Source organism: Oryctolagus cuniculus, chromosome 10, assembly GCF_964237555.1.
Source record: "Oryctolagus cuniculus chromosome 10, mOryCun1.1, whole genome shotgun sequence".
In the NCBI taxonomy this organism is placed as follows: Eukaryota; Metazoa; Chordata; class Mammalia; order Lagomorpha; family Leporidae; genus Oryctolagus; species Oryctolagus cuniculus.
In genome coordinates, this window is record NC_091441.1 from 108,982,100 (window position 1) to 108,998,174 (window position 16,075).

General features: G+C 59.8%; 1 protein-coding gene across 10 annotated transcripts in view; it reads left to right on the plus strand.

Annotated features, from left to right (window-relative positions):
* IQSEC1 (IQ motif and Sec7 domain ArfGEF 1) overlaps positions 1 to 16,075 on the plus strand; it is a 296,844-nt gene that overhangs the window by 171,564 nt on the left and 109,205 nt on the right. For 3 of the 10 annotated variants that reach the window (XM_017343696.3, XM_017343697.3, XM_070049993.1), the window contains exon 1: positions 14,423 to 14,516. The exons of 3 other annotated variants lie outside the window; for them this stretch is intronic. Coding sequence is in view for 2 of the 7 variants with exons in the window: in XM_051852618.2 (XP_051708578.1) it covers positions 9,239 to 9,306 (68 nt within the window). In the remaining 5 variants the exon portion in view is untranslated. Of the gene's footprint in view, positions 1 to 8,791; positions 9,307 to 14,420; positions 14,517 to 16,075 lie in introns of those variants that run through there. 4 more of the 10 variants (XM_051852618.2, XM_051852622.2, XM_051852613.2 and 1 more) reach the window with 4 other exon arrangements.

A 16,075-nucleotide genomic window follows, 5' to 3' on the forward strand; every position in this document is an offset into this window, starting at 1 on the left:
TAGCACTTTGGACCATTTTCCACTGCCTTCCCAGGAGCATTAGCAGGGAGCTGGATGAGAATTGGAGCAGCCAGGACTTGAACCAGAGCTTCAATGTGGGATCCAGCATCACCCGCTGCAGCTCAAGCCACTGTGCCACCACATCCCCTGCCCTCAGGTGTGAAGCCTTGGTAATTTCGTCCACTTGGTCCAACACGTGAGAGGCTGTTTTGGTAAGTGTATATATAAGGGGCACATTCCTCCATTAGCATCAAGCCCTAATGTGCCTCCATGCGGTACTGTGCTTGGCTCTGTCCACATCTCATGGGCTCAGCAGGTGGCAGGAAAAGTCCCAGCAGTGCAGTGGCCGCCTCAAAGGTGAAGCTGGCTTTTCTTCTCTGAAGACGTCTCCCCCTGGAAGTTTGTGTGCGAGGCTCGAGTCGGGGGCAGGTTGTCCCCAGGGAACATCATTGGGTCAGTGGGTGACACTGGGTGACCTGTGATGATTACACAGTGGGTGAATCAGTGTGTGCGCCCTGGCTGTGACGCCCGTGCCATGACGGTCAGAGGTGTCCTTGCTTTCAGGAGAGACATTCTGAAGCTACAGAAGGTGGGTGACTTACTCTCCAGAGTTCTGGTAGAGAAGCCGCTGTGGGCACGCGTGCACGTGGGCACGTGTGCGTGTGCTGGAGGAGGCACTGATAAAGCAGAGGGGACGCTGTGTGAACCGGGGGTGGGGCATCTGGGGAAAGGTTATACGGGAGCTCTCTGTACTTGACTTGCAACTTTTCTGAAAGTCTGCGATGAATTGGAAAGACAGACTTTGAAACAGAGAGCCCGGGTTGCCGAAGGAGGGTGGGTGCGGGGTGGGGGGCTGGGCAGTTCCTGCCTCTCCTGGGGCCTCCCTCCCAGCCCTGTCCTCATCGACTCTCAGCTGCAGAGAGGCCCCTGCTCACCTGCCTGGGGCAGCACCGCCTTCCCCTCCTTTCATGCCACTGGTTTGGTTCTCAGGGTCGCCCTCCTGACCTGGGAAGGTGCCTCCTTTGTTTGTTTAGCAATAGTCTCCTCCAAATGTCAGCTCCGTGGCACGTTGTCCCCCCTGCCCTGTCCCCATCCCTGTGCCTGGCGCACAGTAGATGCTGATTGAGTATCTAGGAACCATGACGAGTTCAGCTGACTGCAACCTGGAGCGTTTCTCCTGGTCCCCTCTCCCACTCCCGGGCCCCACACTTGCCAGAGGACTTGGAGCAGCCAGTCCCCTACTGCATGCCTCAGTTGCTACATCTGTACCCAGCTTGAAGCTCTTGGGTCGTGTGATGCACATAGCCTGAACTGCTGTATAGGCTAAGTCCCCTGGCCCAGCCCCACCCTGGTGCTGGCCCCTGCCCCAGGCTTGCCCCCACTGGCTCTCTGCGGGAGCAGACACAGATGGTGAGAACAGTGCGGAGGCTGGAGGCCCCAGAGGGGCGGGTCCGCAGTGAGAGTGAGCTCACTGCTCCCCAGGGTCCCTCCCTCTGTCCCAAAGGCAGGCAGGTTTTAAGCTCAGCACCTTTGGCAGCAAACAGTATCTGCCTGAAATTGAATAACATTGTCTTGTTTTCATGGTAACCCCTACTTTGAGCAAGTGATACTAGTTTTCCATTTAGGGGACTGATATAAAGTTTCCTTTTCAAATAAATGTTTTCAAAGGGGGTAAGGCCAGTTAATTGGCTATTGTGTGCATTGCTTGAAACTCTGCTGTTGAGAGTGGGTCGCGAGCTTGGGAGCTCGGCCTGTGGCTCCCGGCTTTGCCCAGATGCAGGATTTTCCTCCATGCTTCTTCCCCTTCAGCGTTTGCAAATGGTCTGCAGAAATATTGTTTTACAGGCAGTCTGTTCAGAGAGCGTCCTCACTAGATCCACGCATTGGCCATGTTTCCTGAGTGTCCTTTTGTCCAGGGCCCCCTTCCTTTCCTATTCATGCGGTTAAGTTGTTGAAAAACCGGAACCATTTTCCTTTAGTGAGTTCCACTTGCAGGATTCAGCCTATGGCCAACCCCAAGGCGGCAGTTAGCCTGTTCTTGTGTGTCCTGTAGCTCCTGGTCACTGGAAATTAGGCAGAAGAGCTTTTCTTTCTTTCTTTTTTTTTTTTTAAGATTTATTTATGGAGGCCGACATTGGGGTGTGGCAGGTAAAGCCAAGCTGCCTGCAATGCTAGCTTCCCATACATGTACCGATTTGAATTCTGGCTGCTCCATTTCTGATCCAGCTCCCTGCTAATGTGCCTGAGAAAGCAACAGAGGATGGGCCAAGTTAGGGCCCCTATACCCACGTGGGAGACCTGGAGGAAGCTTCTGGCTTCTAGCTTCAGCCTGGTCCAGCCCTGGCCATTGCAGCCCTTTGGGGAGTGAATCAGTAGGTGGAAGATCTCTCGATCTCTCTATCTCTCTCTGTCTCTCTCTCTTTCTCTCTCTCTCTGTAACTCTGCCTTTCCAATAAGTAAATGAAATATTTTTTCAGAAAGATGTATTCATGGCATTGTGGTGCAGTAGGTTAAGCTACTGTTTGTGATGCTGGCATCCTATACCCAAGTGTCACTTCAAGTCATGGCCATTCCACTTCCAATCCAGCTCTGTGCTAGTGTACCTGGAGAGCAGCGGAAGATGATCCCAGTGCGTGGACCCCTGACGCCCATGTGGGAGACCTGGATGGAGTTCCAGGCTCCTGGCTTTGGCCTGACGCCATTGTGACCTTTTCGGGAGTGAACCAATGGTTGGAATTCCTCTCTTTCACTCTCTCCTTCCCTCCCTCCCTCTCTCCCTCCCTTCCTCCCTCCCTCTCTCTCTCTCTCCCTCCTTCCCCCTGTCACTCTATCTTTCAATATTTATTTATTATTTGAAAGCCAGAGTGACAGAGAGAGATACAGAGAGAGAAAGAGATATTTTCTCATGTGTTGAATCAATCCCTCAAATGGCTGAAACAACCAGGTCTGGACCAGGCAGTAAGCTAGGAACCAGGAACTCCATCTGGGTCTCCAACACAGGTGGTAGGAGCTCAGATACTTGGCCTATCATCTGTGACTTCCCAGGCACATTAACAGGAAGCTGGATCCAAAGTGGAGCAGCTGGGACTCGAACCTGTGCTCCAACATGGGGCACTGACTTGGTGAGCAGCAGCTTCACCCACTACGCTACAACACCAGCCCCGAGCTAGGGAAGCTTGATTGGAGTGGGGTTCAATTTTTTCATCAATTGCCTTTAAGATAAAATATTAAGTTCATCCTGGAATGGTCCACAGAGAGTATGTGTGATACAGGTGGGGGGGGGGGGCTGTCTGTGAATGGAGGAAAGCAGCAGAGAAGAGGTGGGCAGTGGCCTGACCCGGGAGATGGCCTGGAGGTGCTGGGTGAAACAGAGGCAGGGAGGCTGGTGAGGCAGCGAGGCCCTGGCCCTCGGGGATGGAGGTCTGTGTGTGGGCCCCTGTGCATGCGTTGTGAGGGACGGGGCCCCGGCCTGGGCTTGTTCCAGCTTATCTCCACCCGAGGAAGTAGCTCCAGGGGAGATCTAAAGGTGTACAGGGAGAGCACACACCCAGGCGTGAGCGCAGGCAGCCGCTCTTCCCCACGAAGGAGGGGCTGCCCTTTCTTTCAAAGAGAAGGGTGCTGACCTAATTGAATATTCAAATGGGCAGAGTTTGGGGCAGGGCTGCTGTGTGGGTCTGGTGCACGATGGGAAGTGAGGCTCAGGTGCATGATGGGGAGTGGTTGTGCCAGTTCTGCAGTCATGTAGCTTATTTCCAATGGGCACATGTGGAAAGGGGGTTGGGTGTGTGATCGATGCTATGGCAGTCCTCAGCCTCTCCTCATTAACTAGCTACCTGCACACACAGAGACACACATATACACATACATGCACAGACACACACAAACATAGACACACATATACATGTGCACATGGACACACATGTGCACACAGATACACATGCACACGTGTGACCACAGAGACACATGTGAACACAGAGATGTGTGTGCATGGACACACATACACTCACATGAATACATAGACACATGCACACACAGACACACATGCATACACACAGGCACACACGCACACACAATCAAGGGGAGGCTTCTTATTGGGGTCCATTGACTTTCATTCCAGCACCCAAAGAGCCAGGGTCAAGGGCCTCAGCATAGCGTGGGGTAGAGGGAGTGGCTTTTCCTTTGCTAAGGAGCAAGGGAATGGGCATGGCCTGCCACAAAAGGGATCTGGGTTAGACATTTAGAAGGATTTTCACTCCAGACTAGAATGCATTTTAGAGCAGAATTGCCTAGATTCCATTCCTCAATCTCCCGGTCCCTGCTTGTGTAAACCCCCAGCATGTTGGCAAACCTGTCTGTGCCTGGGAATGAGACACTAGTAGCAGGTGCCTTGTGCAGTGGGCACGAGTGAGCTGAGTTCATCCCACTCTGAGAGCAGGTGACATTTATCTCGCAGTAACCACTAGGATTTCTGTTATTACCGGGTTGGTGGTGAACAGTCTCATCCTGGGAGAAACATACACACACACAGAGAACCCATGCACACTTCCCACCCACACTTCTCCCCCACAAATGGCAGCAGCCAGGCAGGAGCTGGGAGCTGAGAACTCAGTTGGGGTCCCCTCATGAGTGGCAGGGACCCAGCTCCTTGAACCATCTCTGCTGCCTCCCAGGGCGCCCACTAGCAGGAAGCCGGAGTCAGGAGCCAGAGCTGGGACTTGAACCCAGGTTCTCTGCAATGGGACACAGGCATCGTGAGCACTAGGCTGACTGCCTGCCCCGCCTGGAGGAGTTGGAGACCAGAAGCTGGGAAGGGCAGGGCTCCTCGTCTGTCCACCATCTCTGTGCAGCCTTCAGAAGTGCGTTCCCAGGGCGCAACTCCTTCCTGGGCTTTGATCCTCACCCACTCCCCCAGGGCAGTGCTGGCATTCTCTGTAGTTTATGGAGAAAACGTGGACGGAGTAAAGGGGCTGTGGGGAGAGCCTTGTAAGGACCAACAGCCAGTGCAGCTCAGTGGCGTGGAAAGGATGCAGATGTCAGAGCCAGGACCCCCGCCTGGGTCAGAGCTCAGATATGCTGTGTCCTTGCTGTGTGACCCCAGGGCAGCCCCTCGCCCTTCCGGGCCTCCATCTCCAACATGGAGGAACTGGACTTGGGCCTCCATTGCTTATGTTGTCTGGTTTTCCTAAGAGGATGGTCTAGGCACAGACCCTGAAGGTCTCTGCACTGTTCAGACCTCAAAAGAGTGGACGGGGGGATAGGCTGTCATTGTGACCCATGCTGGTGTCATAGCCTGCCTCCTGGAGTGCTGTGTGTCTCACAGCCTGGCCACCTGGGGCGGTTTCCAGTCCTAGGATCTGTCTGCCCTCACCCCAGTTGGGCGCCACCCTAGCAGGTCCCTGGAGATGCCCGGGATCCTGCTGCTTCCTCCTGCACCAGACCTCGGTAAGCTTGTGCAGCTGTCTCCCTCCTTCCTGTTGGAGGCCTGGGGCAGCTGATGGGCAGAGCAGACAGAGAGCAGAGGCTGGCTCCGGATCCCACCCTGGGCAGTCACCTGGCTTCTCTGAGCCGCCTTTTTTCCTCATTTGCAAGAGGAATTGAGTGAGAGAGGTGTTGGTTGATTCCTTCAGCAGATCTGCACTCATGAGCTCCTCCTCTGTGCCAAATGCTGTGCTGGGAGCATGAGAAACTGATCAGCAAAGCATGTGTCCACCCTTAGGTCACTCCCAAGCTGGAGTTTCCAGCCTTGCAGGGGCTAGGAGGGGCCCCAAGCATCCCCGGTGTTGAAGCAATCACAGGCAGCTCCCAGGGGGAGGTGGCTGCTAAGTAAATTCTAGAGACTGAACAGGAGCAGAGGATTCCAGGGCCGGGCGCAGGCTACTCAGCCGCCGGTGAACTTACTGAGCTTGTGAGCCCCCATGGCGTGTTAAACCCGACTGTGTCGCAAGCGTCGAAACATCCAGAGCGTCTACGTAAAGATCTGGGTTTCTGACTCCTGGAAACCCGAGGCAGGTTGCTGACTCCATCAGCAGCACTTAGCAGGCGCTGAGCACAGCTGTCGCTGGGCAGAGTCGCGGCCACTCTGACTCGCCTGGGCACCCCCACACCTGCTCCCCACCAGCGCTCGCATCACCAGAAGTGGCCCGAATATGCAGAATTCCTGGTCCGAGTAGGAAGAACTGAGAGTGGGAGGGCTGGGTGTTTGTGGCTGGGGTGAGGGCCATCTGGGCGTGTCAGAAAGCCCGATGCAGGTGGCAGGTGGCAGAGGACCAGCTCACCCCACCGTGGTGTGGCCTTGTGCCTTTGTCTGTCGGTCAGCCATGGGGAGGCATTGGGTGTTAGAATGACCCTCATAGTAGACAGTGGGAGAAGGGCCTAGGGACCGGGAGATGGCTGGAGCGGGCACATAACTACCCAGAGCGTGGGGAGAGGCCAGTGTGTGGCCCCTGCTCCCCTGACTGCTGTGTGCCCATTTCATGGATGAGACTCGTGGGCGAGGAGTGGTACCTCATCCTAGAAGTAGAGGCAGCTGCGGAGGGTTTTCCAACACCCAGACCACAAACAGCCCACTGCAGGCAAGAGCGACGATTCCAGCGGGACCCCAAGGCTGGGCTGAGGCTCACGCCCTCGCTAAGCTCCCAGCCCAGGGAAGCCTCGTGCCCTGCACAAGGGCCTCGCCTGCTACCTCCCCTAGGTGTGCACAACCCCTTAATCATGTGCTGCCCCAATGCCAAGTTCACAGTGGCATTGGCATCTCCCAGGAAACACCTCTCCTTTTCTTTTCCTGGGTGTCAGTGCATCGACCCTAGCAGGCTGCAGAGGTGGCCTGGCAGGAGGGGAGAGCTGTGGGTCCGAATATTTCCATGCAGACCCACCCTCGCTCCCCCTGCCTCTTGCTGTGGCATGATGCCACTGGAAGGGAGGGGAACACAGCTGGTCACAGCCACAGCGAGGTACAAACGCTTTAGGCCCAGAGGTCCCACAAGGCCCTTGGGCCCCTGGTCCTGGAGGCTTCCTTTCTAGCCTTACCCCAAAAAACACTTGTCTCTGAGGTCACTTCCAGAACCAGAAGTGCCACTCACCTCTCTACGTGTGTGGCACAGAGCAGGCATGCAAGGTGCATCTGACAAATTCTCCCAACTGGGTGATGAGCGTGGCCGGGGGCTGAGTGCACATCCCTGGGGGTCTGCCCCAGAGCTTGGAGGTGTAGGGCCCAGGAGATACAGGGAAGTGGAGCCTAACAGGGCACGGTGGGTCATGGGTAGAAACCTGGGGGACCAGGGGATGGGAAGGCTGGGAGGATGCTGCAGCGGGGATGTCGCTGAAGTCACCTGGAGCTCACCCGCAAGCCTGAGGGACCGGGGCCAGCCCAGACCAGTCGGGAGTGAGTGCGGAGATGGATGGGTGGGCGGGCGGGGGAGGGATGGGGTGGATGGAAGGAAATGGGTGGATGAATGGGAAGTCGGGTGAGGGCACAGCTGGATGGAGGAGAGGAGTCAAGGGCAGGAGATGTGCCTGGGTGACTAAGCGCGTGCAAGGTTGGCTGGGAGGCTGCGGGCCCCTGGGGCGAAGTCGGCAGGAGGCTTTCCGTCCCAGGAGGGCTATGCAGAGATGCGAGGCCGGCACAGGGGGTGACAGGGGAGTTAGGCTAAGGGAGTGTTTCCTTAGGTCAGGTGTGGCCTGGTGGGACTGGCCCGCTGAGAAGGGAGTGAGCTCCCCATCACTGGAGGTGTTCAAGCTGCGAAGGAACCCCTCTGGCAGGTGGGGGGTCTTGCTGTGGACTCTGCTTGTTCTCTCCCGACTGAGGGGCAGCTGTGCATCTGTCAAGCTGTGGGAATCAGGCTGGAATCCGAGACAGAATTCCCATTCTGCGCAGGCCAAGGCAGAGGTCCCACCAGGGACGGAGCAGGCCTGAACCAACCCCCCCGCCACCGCCCCGAGAAAGGCGCTCAGGGGCCTGGCTCCAGCCTGTCTGTGCCTATGGGCCAGTGTCGCCCCAATCGGAGCCTCCACTTCGCCTTGGCAAACAGAGCCGTGGTGCCTACTGGACAGGGCGGCTGTCCGCCACCCCCGGCCCCACCCCCCAGATGCCAGGTCATGGGCCCACCTGCTCTCCTGGGGGACTTCCTGGGGGCTGTGGGTGGGGAGAAGTAGAGCCTGTGACTGTTGACCTTGAACCGTGAGTCAGTGTCCCTGGGGGCCCTGCCCGGGAAGCCCCAGCTGCCTGCTCTGGGCTGGGCCTGGGAGCAGCTGGTGGGAGCGAGGGGTGGGGGTGTGGTGAGGCTCAGCTGCCCAGAGGATCCCCAGCCCTTCAGCCCACCCCCACTGCTGCCTCTGGACCCTTATGTGGCCTCACCTCCCACCTCTAGCACCTCCCAGTCTGTGACATCCCCTGTGTGTGCCTCAGTTTCTTCCCATGGAAAATACAGTGAGTGGTGAAATCCGTGTGTCACGTTCTATGGGAGATGTGGGTTCGTTAGCTGTAAACCTGGGGGGAGGGGCAGCTGAGTCCCAGAGGGGCCAGCTCCACCCAGCATCCCCCCCGCACAGAAGTGGCCTGGCCAGGGCTGGGAACTGTCCCGAGGGGCAGCCCTGGTTTTGTTTTGTTTCTGTTTTTCTTTTTTGTCCAGCCCAGGCGCTCCCCAACAGCCCCTTCTCAGTCCTGGTCTCTGGGTGGGCCGGGCTGCGGCCTCAGGGTGGTGTTGGGTTTAGGCCTCTGGGGACCTGGGGGAGGATGTGGGCCCGCCCTCGCCTCCCGCCCGCCTTCCTCCCCAAGGCTGCCTCTCCTGTCGCAGGCCAGCCTCTGGACGCCCGGCCAGCCCAGCCCGGGGCTCGGCTCTCCCTCACCGGGCAGACGCCCCCTTGCTCGGCCCGCCCTGTGTGACTCACTGCTCCCCTGGCCCGCGGCCACTGCTCTCTCTTGGCAGGAGGCAGGCGAAAGATTGTGCAGAAGCCGCGGGGTCTGGTGTGTGAGAGCTGCTCGGCCAGAGAGTCTGGAGCAGCCGGACAGGACCAGCGCACACGAGCTGGCCTGGGGACAGCCAGGCTGGTGGCTCAGACCTGCGGCGACCTCTGGGAGCCAGTACCTCCCTGGCTCCCCTGGCTTTTGGGCTGTTTGTTTCTTGTCGCCACCATGAAGAAGGAAGTGACCTGAGCACACACCAAGACAGCCACCCCCTGCCGGGAGGAGACCTGGGACTGGGGTGGCCCCCGGGCCACTCACTCCCCTACGGCGCCAGGGATGAAGGGGGATGGCAGTGCCATGTGGAGCCTCATGTGGAAGTACTGCATCTCTGTGAGGACCCTCAGGTACCGGGGACGTGGGGAGCTCCACCCGGAGCCCCGAGCCGGCTGGGTGGCCCGGGAAGGAGCAGGGATGGAGCGCAGGAAAGGCTGTGCCTGGCGTCCTTGGGGAAACTTGGCAGTGCCTAGCGGGGAGGGAGGCAGGCGAGCAGAACAAGGGTCAGGGCACGTGCTGGCGTCCAGGGGAGTGCGTGCTGGGGGCAGGTACAGTACGCACAGGTCCAGCCTCCGTTACATAACACGCTGGCCCTGGGCACAGCTGTGTGGCCTTGGCCCTGCTCCTTCGCCTCTCTGAGCCTCTTCCCCATCGGAGAAGCGGGGCTGCAGCTCTGCCTCCTGGCGACTGTTTCCCGTGAATGTGTGGATGGCAGTTACCGAGTGCCCCAGGCTCAGGCACCTGGTGCCCAGGCGTGACCCTGGGTCTCGGCGTTGTCGATGGTGCGAAGCGGCTTCGTCATCCTCAGGCCAAAGTTTCCCATCTACAGATCCCTTCGGGCTGAGGGCGAGGGTTCCGTGAGATCATGTTCAGTCTATAGGGTGGTCCTTGCTGTGGTCGCTGTGCCCAACGGCTGGAGGAAGGGGGAGTCGCGGGGAGCAGGGCGCTGGCCCCCACCTGGTGTGGCCACAGCTGGTGCAGCTGTCAGAGGATTCGGGGCAGGAAGCAGGAAGCTGTGTGGCTGGGTGTCCACACGTGCAATGTGGGATTGGGCAGGCGGTGTTTGTGTGTGGGAGGGCTTAGGGCAGCCACCTATTGGGAAAATACCGTCAGATTTGGATGCCACCGACAGGAGTCTTTTTTTTTTTTTAAGGGGAAGTTTTACGCTGGGTAAGGGATTGGAAGATTCCCCTTCCCTCTTTCCTCCCTCGCTCCTTCTACATTAACCCTAACCTTCCTCCTTTCCTCCCTGCCCTCCCCCCCTCCCTGCCTGCTTCCCAAAGTGTTTGTGACAGCTTGCAGGAAATGCCTACAAGAAAATAACTACTTAAATGTCAGGACCAGTAAAAGCACAGTCTGGAATAGGATGCCATGATCCAGGGTAAAAAAACAAACAAAAACCAAAAAAACCAGGGATACGATATGCAGGGTTCTGAGTTTGTTTTGTTGAGGCAAAAAAAAAAAAAAAAAAAAAAAAGTGGCGCTTCCTGGCAGCCAGAGGGAAAGGGGAAACCCAGTTATACAGGTCACTCTCACTGTAGTAAGAAATTGTAGTTATGCTGCTGCGCAAGAGGCTCTGGGACTCTGGGCCTTGTGCTTGGACAGGTTTGGGTGGAGCTGGCCAGGCAGTGAGGCTGAGGGTTCTCCTGGGCTGGGGCTGCCGGCTGGCAGAGGTAACGTAGAACGCTCACCCCCACCTGGAGTGAGTGAGCGCCCGCCTCTCCCCCGCCCAAGCTCTGGGGCAGACCTTCTTGATGGGAAGCTTGGAGGTTGGGCGAGGCGGGCGAGCCTTGGGGCCAGCACGCTGGGGGCTCTTCCCTGTCACCACAGCTGGGTCTTCCCGCTTCGCATTCTCTCCTGAGGTTCCCGGGAATTGGCACTCGGCAGACCCAAGGGTTGTGGACAGGATGTGGCGGGCCCGGCGCCGAGCTGCCGTGCTGGGGCCAACCCCCAGCACGTCTGCCCGTGCGGTCTCTAAGGATCCCGGCAGCTGGCCTCTCCGTGCCTTGGTTTCCCCATCCAGAAACTGAGAACAGGCACACAGCCGCCCGACGGAGCTGTGGGCAGAGCCTCAGGTGCTCACGAGCTGTGTTCTCTGAGTGTGGCCATTGGAAGCTCTGAGGTGGCCATGGTCAGGCCATCCTTGCGGGGGTGGCCCGAGCAAGGGTGTGTGGCCGCCTCGCCAGCATGGGTGGAAGGGCAGCTGGGTGGGTGTGGGCACCCTAATTGGCACTGCGGTTGCCCCAGACCCACACTTAACGCCTATAAGCACCTGGCACCTGTGTGTTTAGCTGGGGAAGCAGGGGCTCCACTCTCTCTGGACCCCACCCCATTTTGTCGGGGGCTCCAGAAAGGATGAAGGCCAATCCCAAAGTTAGAATGACAGACAGACAGCAGCCAGGGCAAGCCCTGGGCGGCATCCCAGCCCCCCCACACCCCTGCCCCAGCTGCCAGGGAAGCCCTGAGTCAGCAGGACCTGCGGCCCGAGGCAGAGCTGGCGGCAGCCGCAGGGACAAATTGGAGGGTTGCGATCGGACAGCGCATACTTTCCCACTTGCGTCTTCAGATCCCCCTGTGCGTGAGCCTGTCCCCCTGGCCGGGTCCCACTCCCATCTGGAGAAGCACGAGCGTGTGCTGGAACTGCTGCCGGCAAGCCGGCCGGCCGTGGCACTCTGCCAAGGCACTCAGTGCTAGGGGCAGGGTCCCTGGAACCTTAGCCCCGGGTTGCTGAGAGGGGCCGCCCCAGCTCTGGGCCATCTCCTGGACAGAACGGCTCAGGAACTGGGCACACCAGGGTCCGAAGCCAGCCACGGTAGGTTGTTGATGTGCAGTCTTGGGCAGATTGCTAAGCCTCTCTGTGGCCTGCTTCCCGGCCTACCGAGGGGGGAGAGCCGTGCCAGTGGGGCGGGCCTCTTGGCAAGAGGATCACCAGGTCACGCTGGTGTGGCATATCCGTGGGACCCTCCCCCTGCCACCCGTCCCTGGTGCATCTGAGTCTGGGGGATTGCGGTGGGGGGGCAGAGTGATGAAGTAGGAAGAGCGTAGGCTTTCAAGAGAACTGGCTGAGTTTAAACCCAAAAGCAGCCCCTTTCTCCTGCCGGAGTGACCTTAGCCACATCTGAAGCTTAGTGACGCCATGCCTGTAAGCTGCCTGGGCTTGGCAGGTGCTGTGTAGGTGCGGCTGTTTGTCCTCGTCTGGGCAAGGGTGGCTGTGACCCTGAGCCGGCTCCTGCCGCCTCGGCTGGCTCTTCACCGGGCACTCCCCTCGGGACCCTGCCCCTCCCAGCATTTCCTGGGGGTACTGAGCATCCCCCCGGTAAATCCTCAGCTTCTCACTGGCGGGTCAGGCAGGAAAACCGCTTTAGCCCCTGGCATTATCTGGGGAGGAAGAAAGATGGCTTTGTGCCTTGAGTGCCAAGGGGTGCCTGAGTCTCCACTGCCCGGGGCAGTCTGTTGTGACACACAGGGTCAGCGTGCTGAGCCAAACAGACCCTGCCCCTCCCCCACCGAGGCGGCCTCTGGGCAGGAGGGCTGGGGAGCAGCTGGCAGCTGGGCTCCAAGATCATCCAGGCGGCCTCCGGGATCATTAGCCATCTGATGCCCCGTAGCGGGAGGCTTGCGGGGCTCCCCCCGGGACAGGGTGCTCACTGCCTCCCAGCCTGGGCGGGCCTGGGCAGCTCCGGCACAGGGCAAATCTTTCCTGCTTGGAGCTGGCAACTCCCTGTGATTTCACAGCCACCCCCTCCACACACAGTGGGTGGGCCTGCCCTGCGCGCTGGGTCCCCAGTCCATCCGCTGCCTTGTCTGGGACAGCCGCAGTGGCCAGGATGCCCTGCTACTGAGGACAGGGCCGCCAGCCCCCTCCCACCCTCTGCTCCTCACCGACATGCAGGGGCCAGAGCTGCGAGTAGGATGGAGCAGGAGACCCCTTGCTCGGGCCTGGCCCAAAGAACAAGGGAGGTTTTTCCTGGCTGCGGTCGCCTTTCCCACCTGGCCGCAGACCCCTCGTGCTGCCCCGTTGTCTCCCAGCGCCCCGCCCCCACCACTATAGAGTCCTTATGCGCTGGACCTGGCCCTGTGCCAGCAGCTCGGCGGGTGTTTCCACGTGCGGCACTGTCCCCCAGCCCGGGAAGGAACCTGATGATGGAGGGCTTCTGGGAGGAGGGGCCATGGCAGAACAGCACTTGGCTACGGAGTCTGTGGCTTCGTTGGTGTGAAATGCCCAGAGCAGGCACAGTCGTGAAGATGGAAGGTAGCTCAGTGGGTCCCCAGCTGGGTGGGGTGGGGGCTGAGCGGGTGAAAATGCTAAGTGGAGATTCTGCTGAGGGTTGCCATCTCTGGGAATACAGGGAAACCGCTGGGTTGCCCACTTTACGCAGGTGCATTGTGGGACAGGTGAATTGTATCTCAATCTAGAAAGGCAAAGAAGTTAAAGACCAGTCTGGGGAGGCGGCCTTGAGTGGAGACTGACAGGAAGGAGCGAGCTAGCGGAGTCCTGGGGAAGCAGGGATCCGGGCAGATGGCACGGCACATGCAAAGGCCCTGAGGTTGCAGTGTGCCTGGAATATGTAGGGAAGGAGGGAGGAGTGGTTCCTGCAGCTGGCAGGCCGGACCCTGGTAAGGGCATGATTCCTTTGCTGGGCTCGGGGTGACAGGGCAGGGTTTGGAGGGAGAGGTGATTCTTGTTTTAAGGCCATTGCTCGGGCTACTGTGCAAAAATGGGACATGGAAAGGGAGGTGGGGGACCAGTCGGGTGGGTGGCTGCTGTCAGCAAGAGTGGGCGTGATGGCTGAAGGAAGGAGACAGAGTGGCCGGCAATAGCAGTGGGGATTCACACAGAGCCCGGCTCACTCCCAGGTAGGGGCGAGGAGAGGACTCCCTGGGCGAGGGGCCTGGACGTGGCCTGCAGGAGTCAGGGCTGGGCTGGGCAGGGGGCCCGCAAGGTGAGTTGGGAGGGGAAGGCAGGTTGTGTGCACAGCAGCCTCAGAACACCTGCCTGAGGGTTAAGGGGACAAAGCTGCCTGGCCCCTCCCACCTCGGGTCCCATTTGGGCCACAGCTACTTTGAGGGTAAGTAGGACACCCTCTCTTCAAGGCCACCTGTCGCACTGTCTTTGTCCTGCTGGCCCGGACTGGCCCCAGTGTGAGGGTAGCACCCAGGCGGCCAGAGACCAGCCGGGCCCCGTGCCCTGACGCAGCGGCCCCGCCGAAATGCGAGTGGCCCCGAAACGCGATCGGCCATGGGAGGCTAGCCAGGAAGGCGGCTGTATTATTTATGGACTGGACCAGTCCAGCGAAGCCATTAGGACCTGCCAGACCTGGAAGGAGCCCCCTGGGCAGTGCCCGGAGGCCTACTCGGGGGGGCAGGCAAGCGCGCAGGCAGGTGGGGGCCCTGGGGTGCCCGGCACCCGCTCGCAGAGGTGTGGCTTCCTGGATGCTGACCTAGCAGGGAGCAGGCAGGAAGTAGACGTCAGGACCTGTGTGGGGAGGGCCTGCCGCTTGCCCGCGGGGCCCCCTGGGACTCTGCCCTGGTGGATCTGCACCCCTTCCCCGGGGAAGCTGTGAGTACCCCTGCCTGGCCGGGCACCTGGGAGGGGCTGGTGGCTGTCGGGGCAGCCTGCTGGGGTGCGGGTCTTGGGAACTGCCGTCTGCGTTCTCGCTGCTTCTCAGGGCTGTTGTCTTCAGCCTGTTTCTCATGGCCCTGAATGCTTAGGGGCCCAACCCAAGGCCCAGGAGCCCCACATGCCCCGCTCCCCCGCCCTTGCAGCTGCTTAGCAGGGCAGCCTTAGCCCCAGGGACACGTCCCGTCACCCTGGCACGTAAGCCCAGAGCTGGGCCCTGCCCCTCAGCCCACCTTGGTGGCTGCAAGTGTCGGTTCCTTCCCCACAGCCCTCACAACCACCCTGAGGAAACAGGGACTCTGGACCATGCCCATTTTGCAGCCGAGCAAACTGAGGCCCCAGTTGCCGATGGCAGAGGAGCAGAAGCTTCCCAGCCCCCGGGGTTCCCACCTGCTGTGGTCAACTCTGTGCTAAGACGCTGCCTGCCGGTGGGCGGGTCTCCTCCCCACCCCCCACCCCAGTCCAGGCCATTTCCTCATCTGGGCATGTCCCTGGGACTCTCCACCCCCTACTCTGTGGCCTGCTGACAACTCCAGTTTCTTTCTGAAGAAATGTAGCTTGGCCATGGGGCCCCAGTGCTGGGAGTGTCAGGGGGGCGGTCTCCCGGTGGCACTGTGCCTTGGAAATCCCCCTTAGTAAGGGGGCGGGAGGCCCAGGGTCTTCTGTGCCCCCCAAGTCCTGCTTCCCCCTCTGAGCCGCACAGCCGCCCTGGAAGGAGGGCACGTTCCTGTTGGTTGCATGGAAACCCAAGCCCAGAGAGGTGGGGACGTGTGTCGGGTGTCACACAGCCGGTGGATGTGGTGCTGGGGCTGGACACAGAGTGACTCAGCCCTGCATGGTCACCCGTCTGGGGCGGGGACTGGGTGACTGTTCCGTCTTCCCCGTCGCTGGGTCGCAGTTTTTCCGTCTGTCCTGAGGAGGGGACTATGTGTCCTGCTGGCCTCTGGGAGCTGGGGCTGGGGTAGGGGAGGCTCAGGGATGGGAGGGAGGGCTGCCGGGACTGCTCTCTGAGCGTGGCTCTGTGAAGGCGCCCCCGCGTCCATCCATCGAGCTCTGGGATGACTCCAGTGAGCCAGGGGACGGAGGTCCTAGGAGCGTGGAGGGTCAGGCTTGGGGTTACAGCTCGGAGCCCAGGGCTCCAGGGAACACGCTTGGGGCCTGGCCAGGTGCACAGCAGGCCTGTGCCCAAGGCCTGGTGCAGAGCATCCCAGGGGAGGGTGGAAAGGATGTGGCTGGGAGCCAGGACAACTGGGCCCCGGAGCAAGTGCATCTGCTGTGTCCACCCCCTGTGAAATGGCCAGGAGGGGTCAGGAGCCCTTCAGCCCTTCATGACCCCCCCCCCTAATCATTCACTCACTCATCCTTTCAAAGGCGCACCTGCTGTGTCTCACACAAAGGTGATAAAGAAACCGAATGTCCAAATCTCTTGCTCTCTGGATGTGGGGCAGTCAAACCATACACAGCTAAAGCAGCCCAGAGGTCAGCCGTGATGTGCCGGT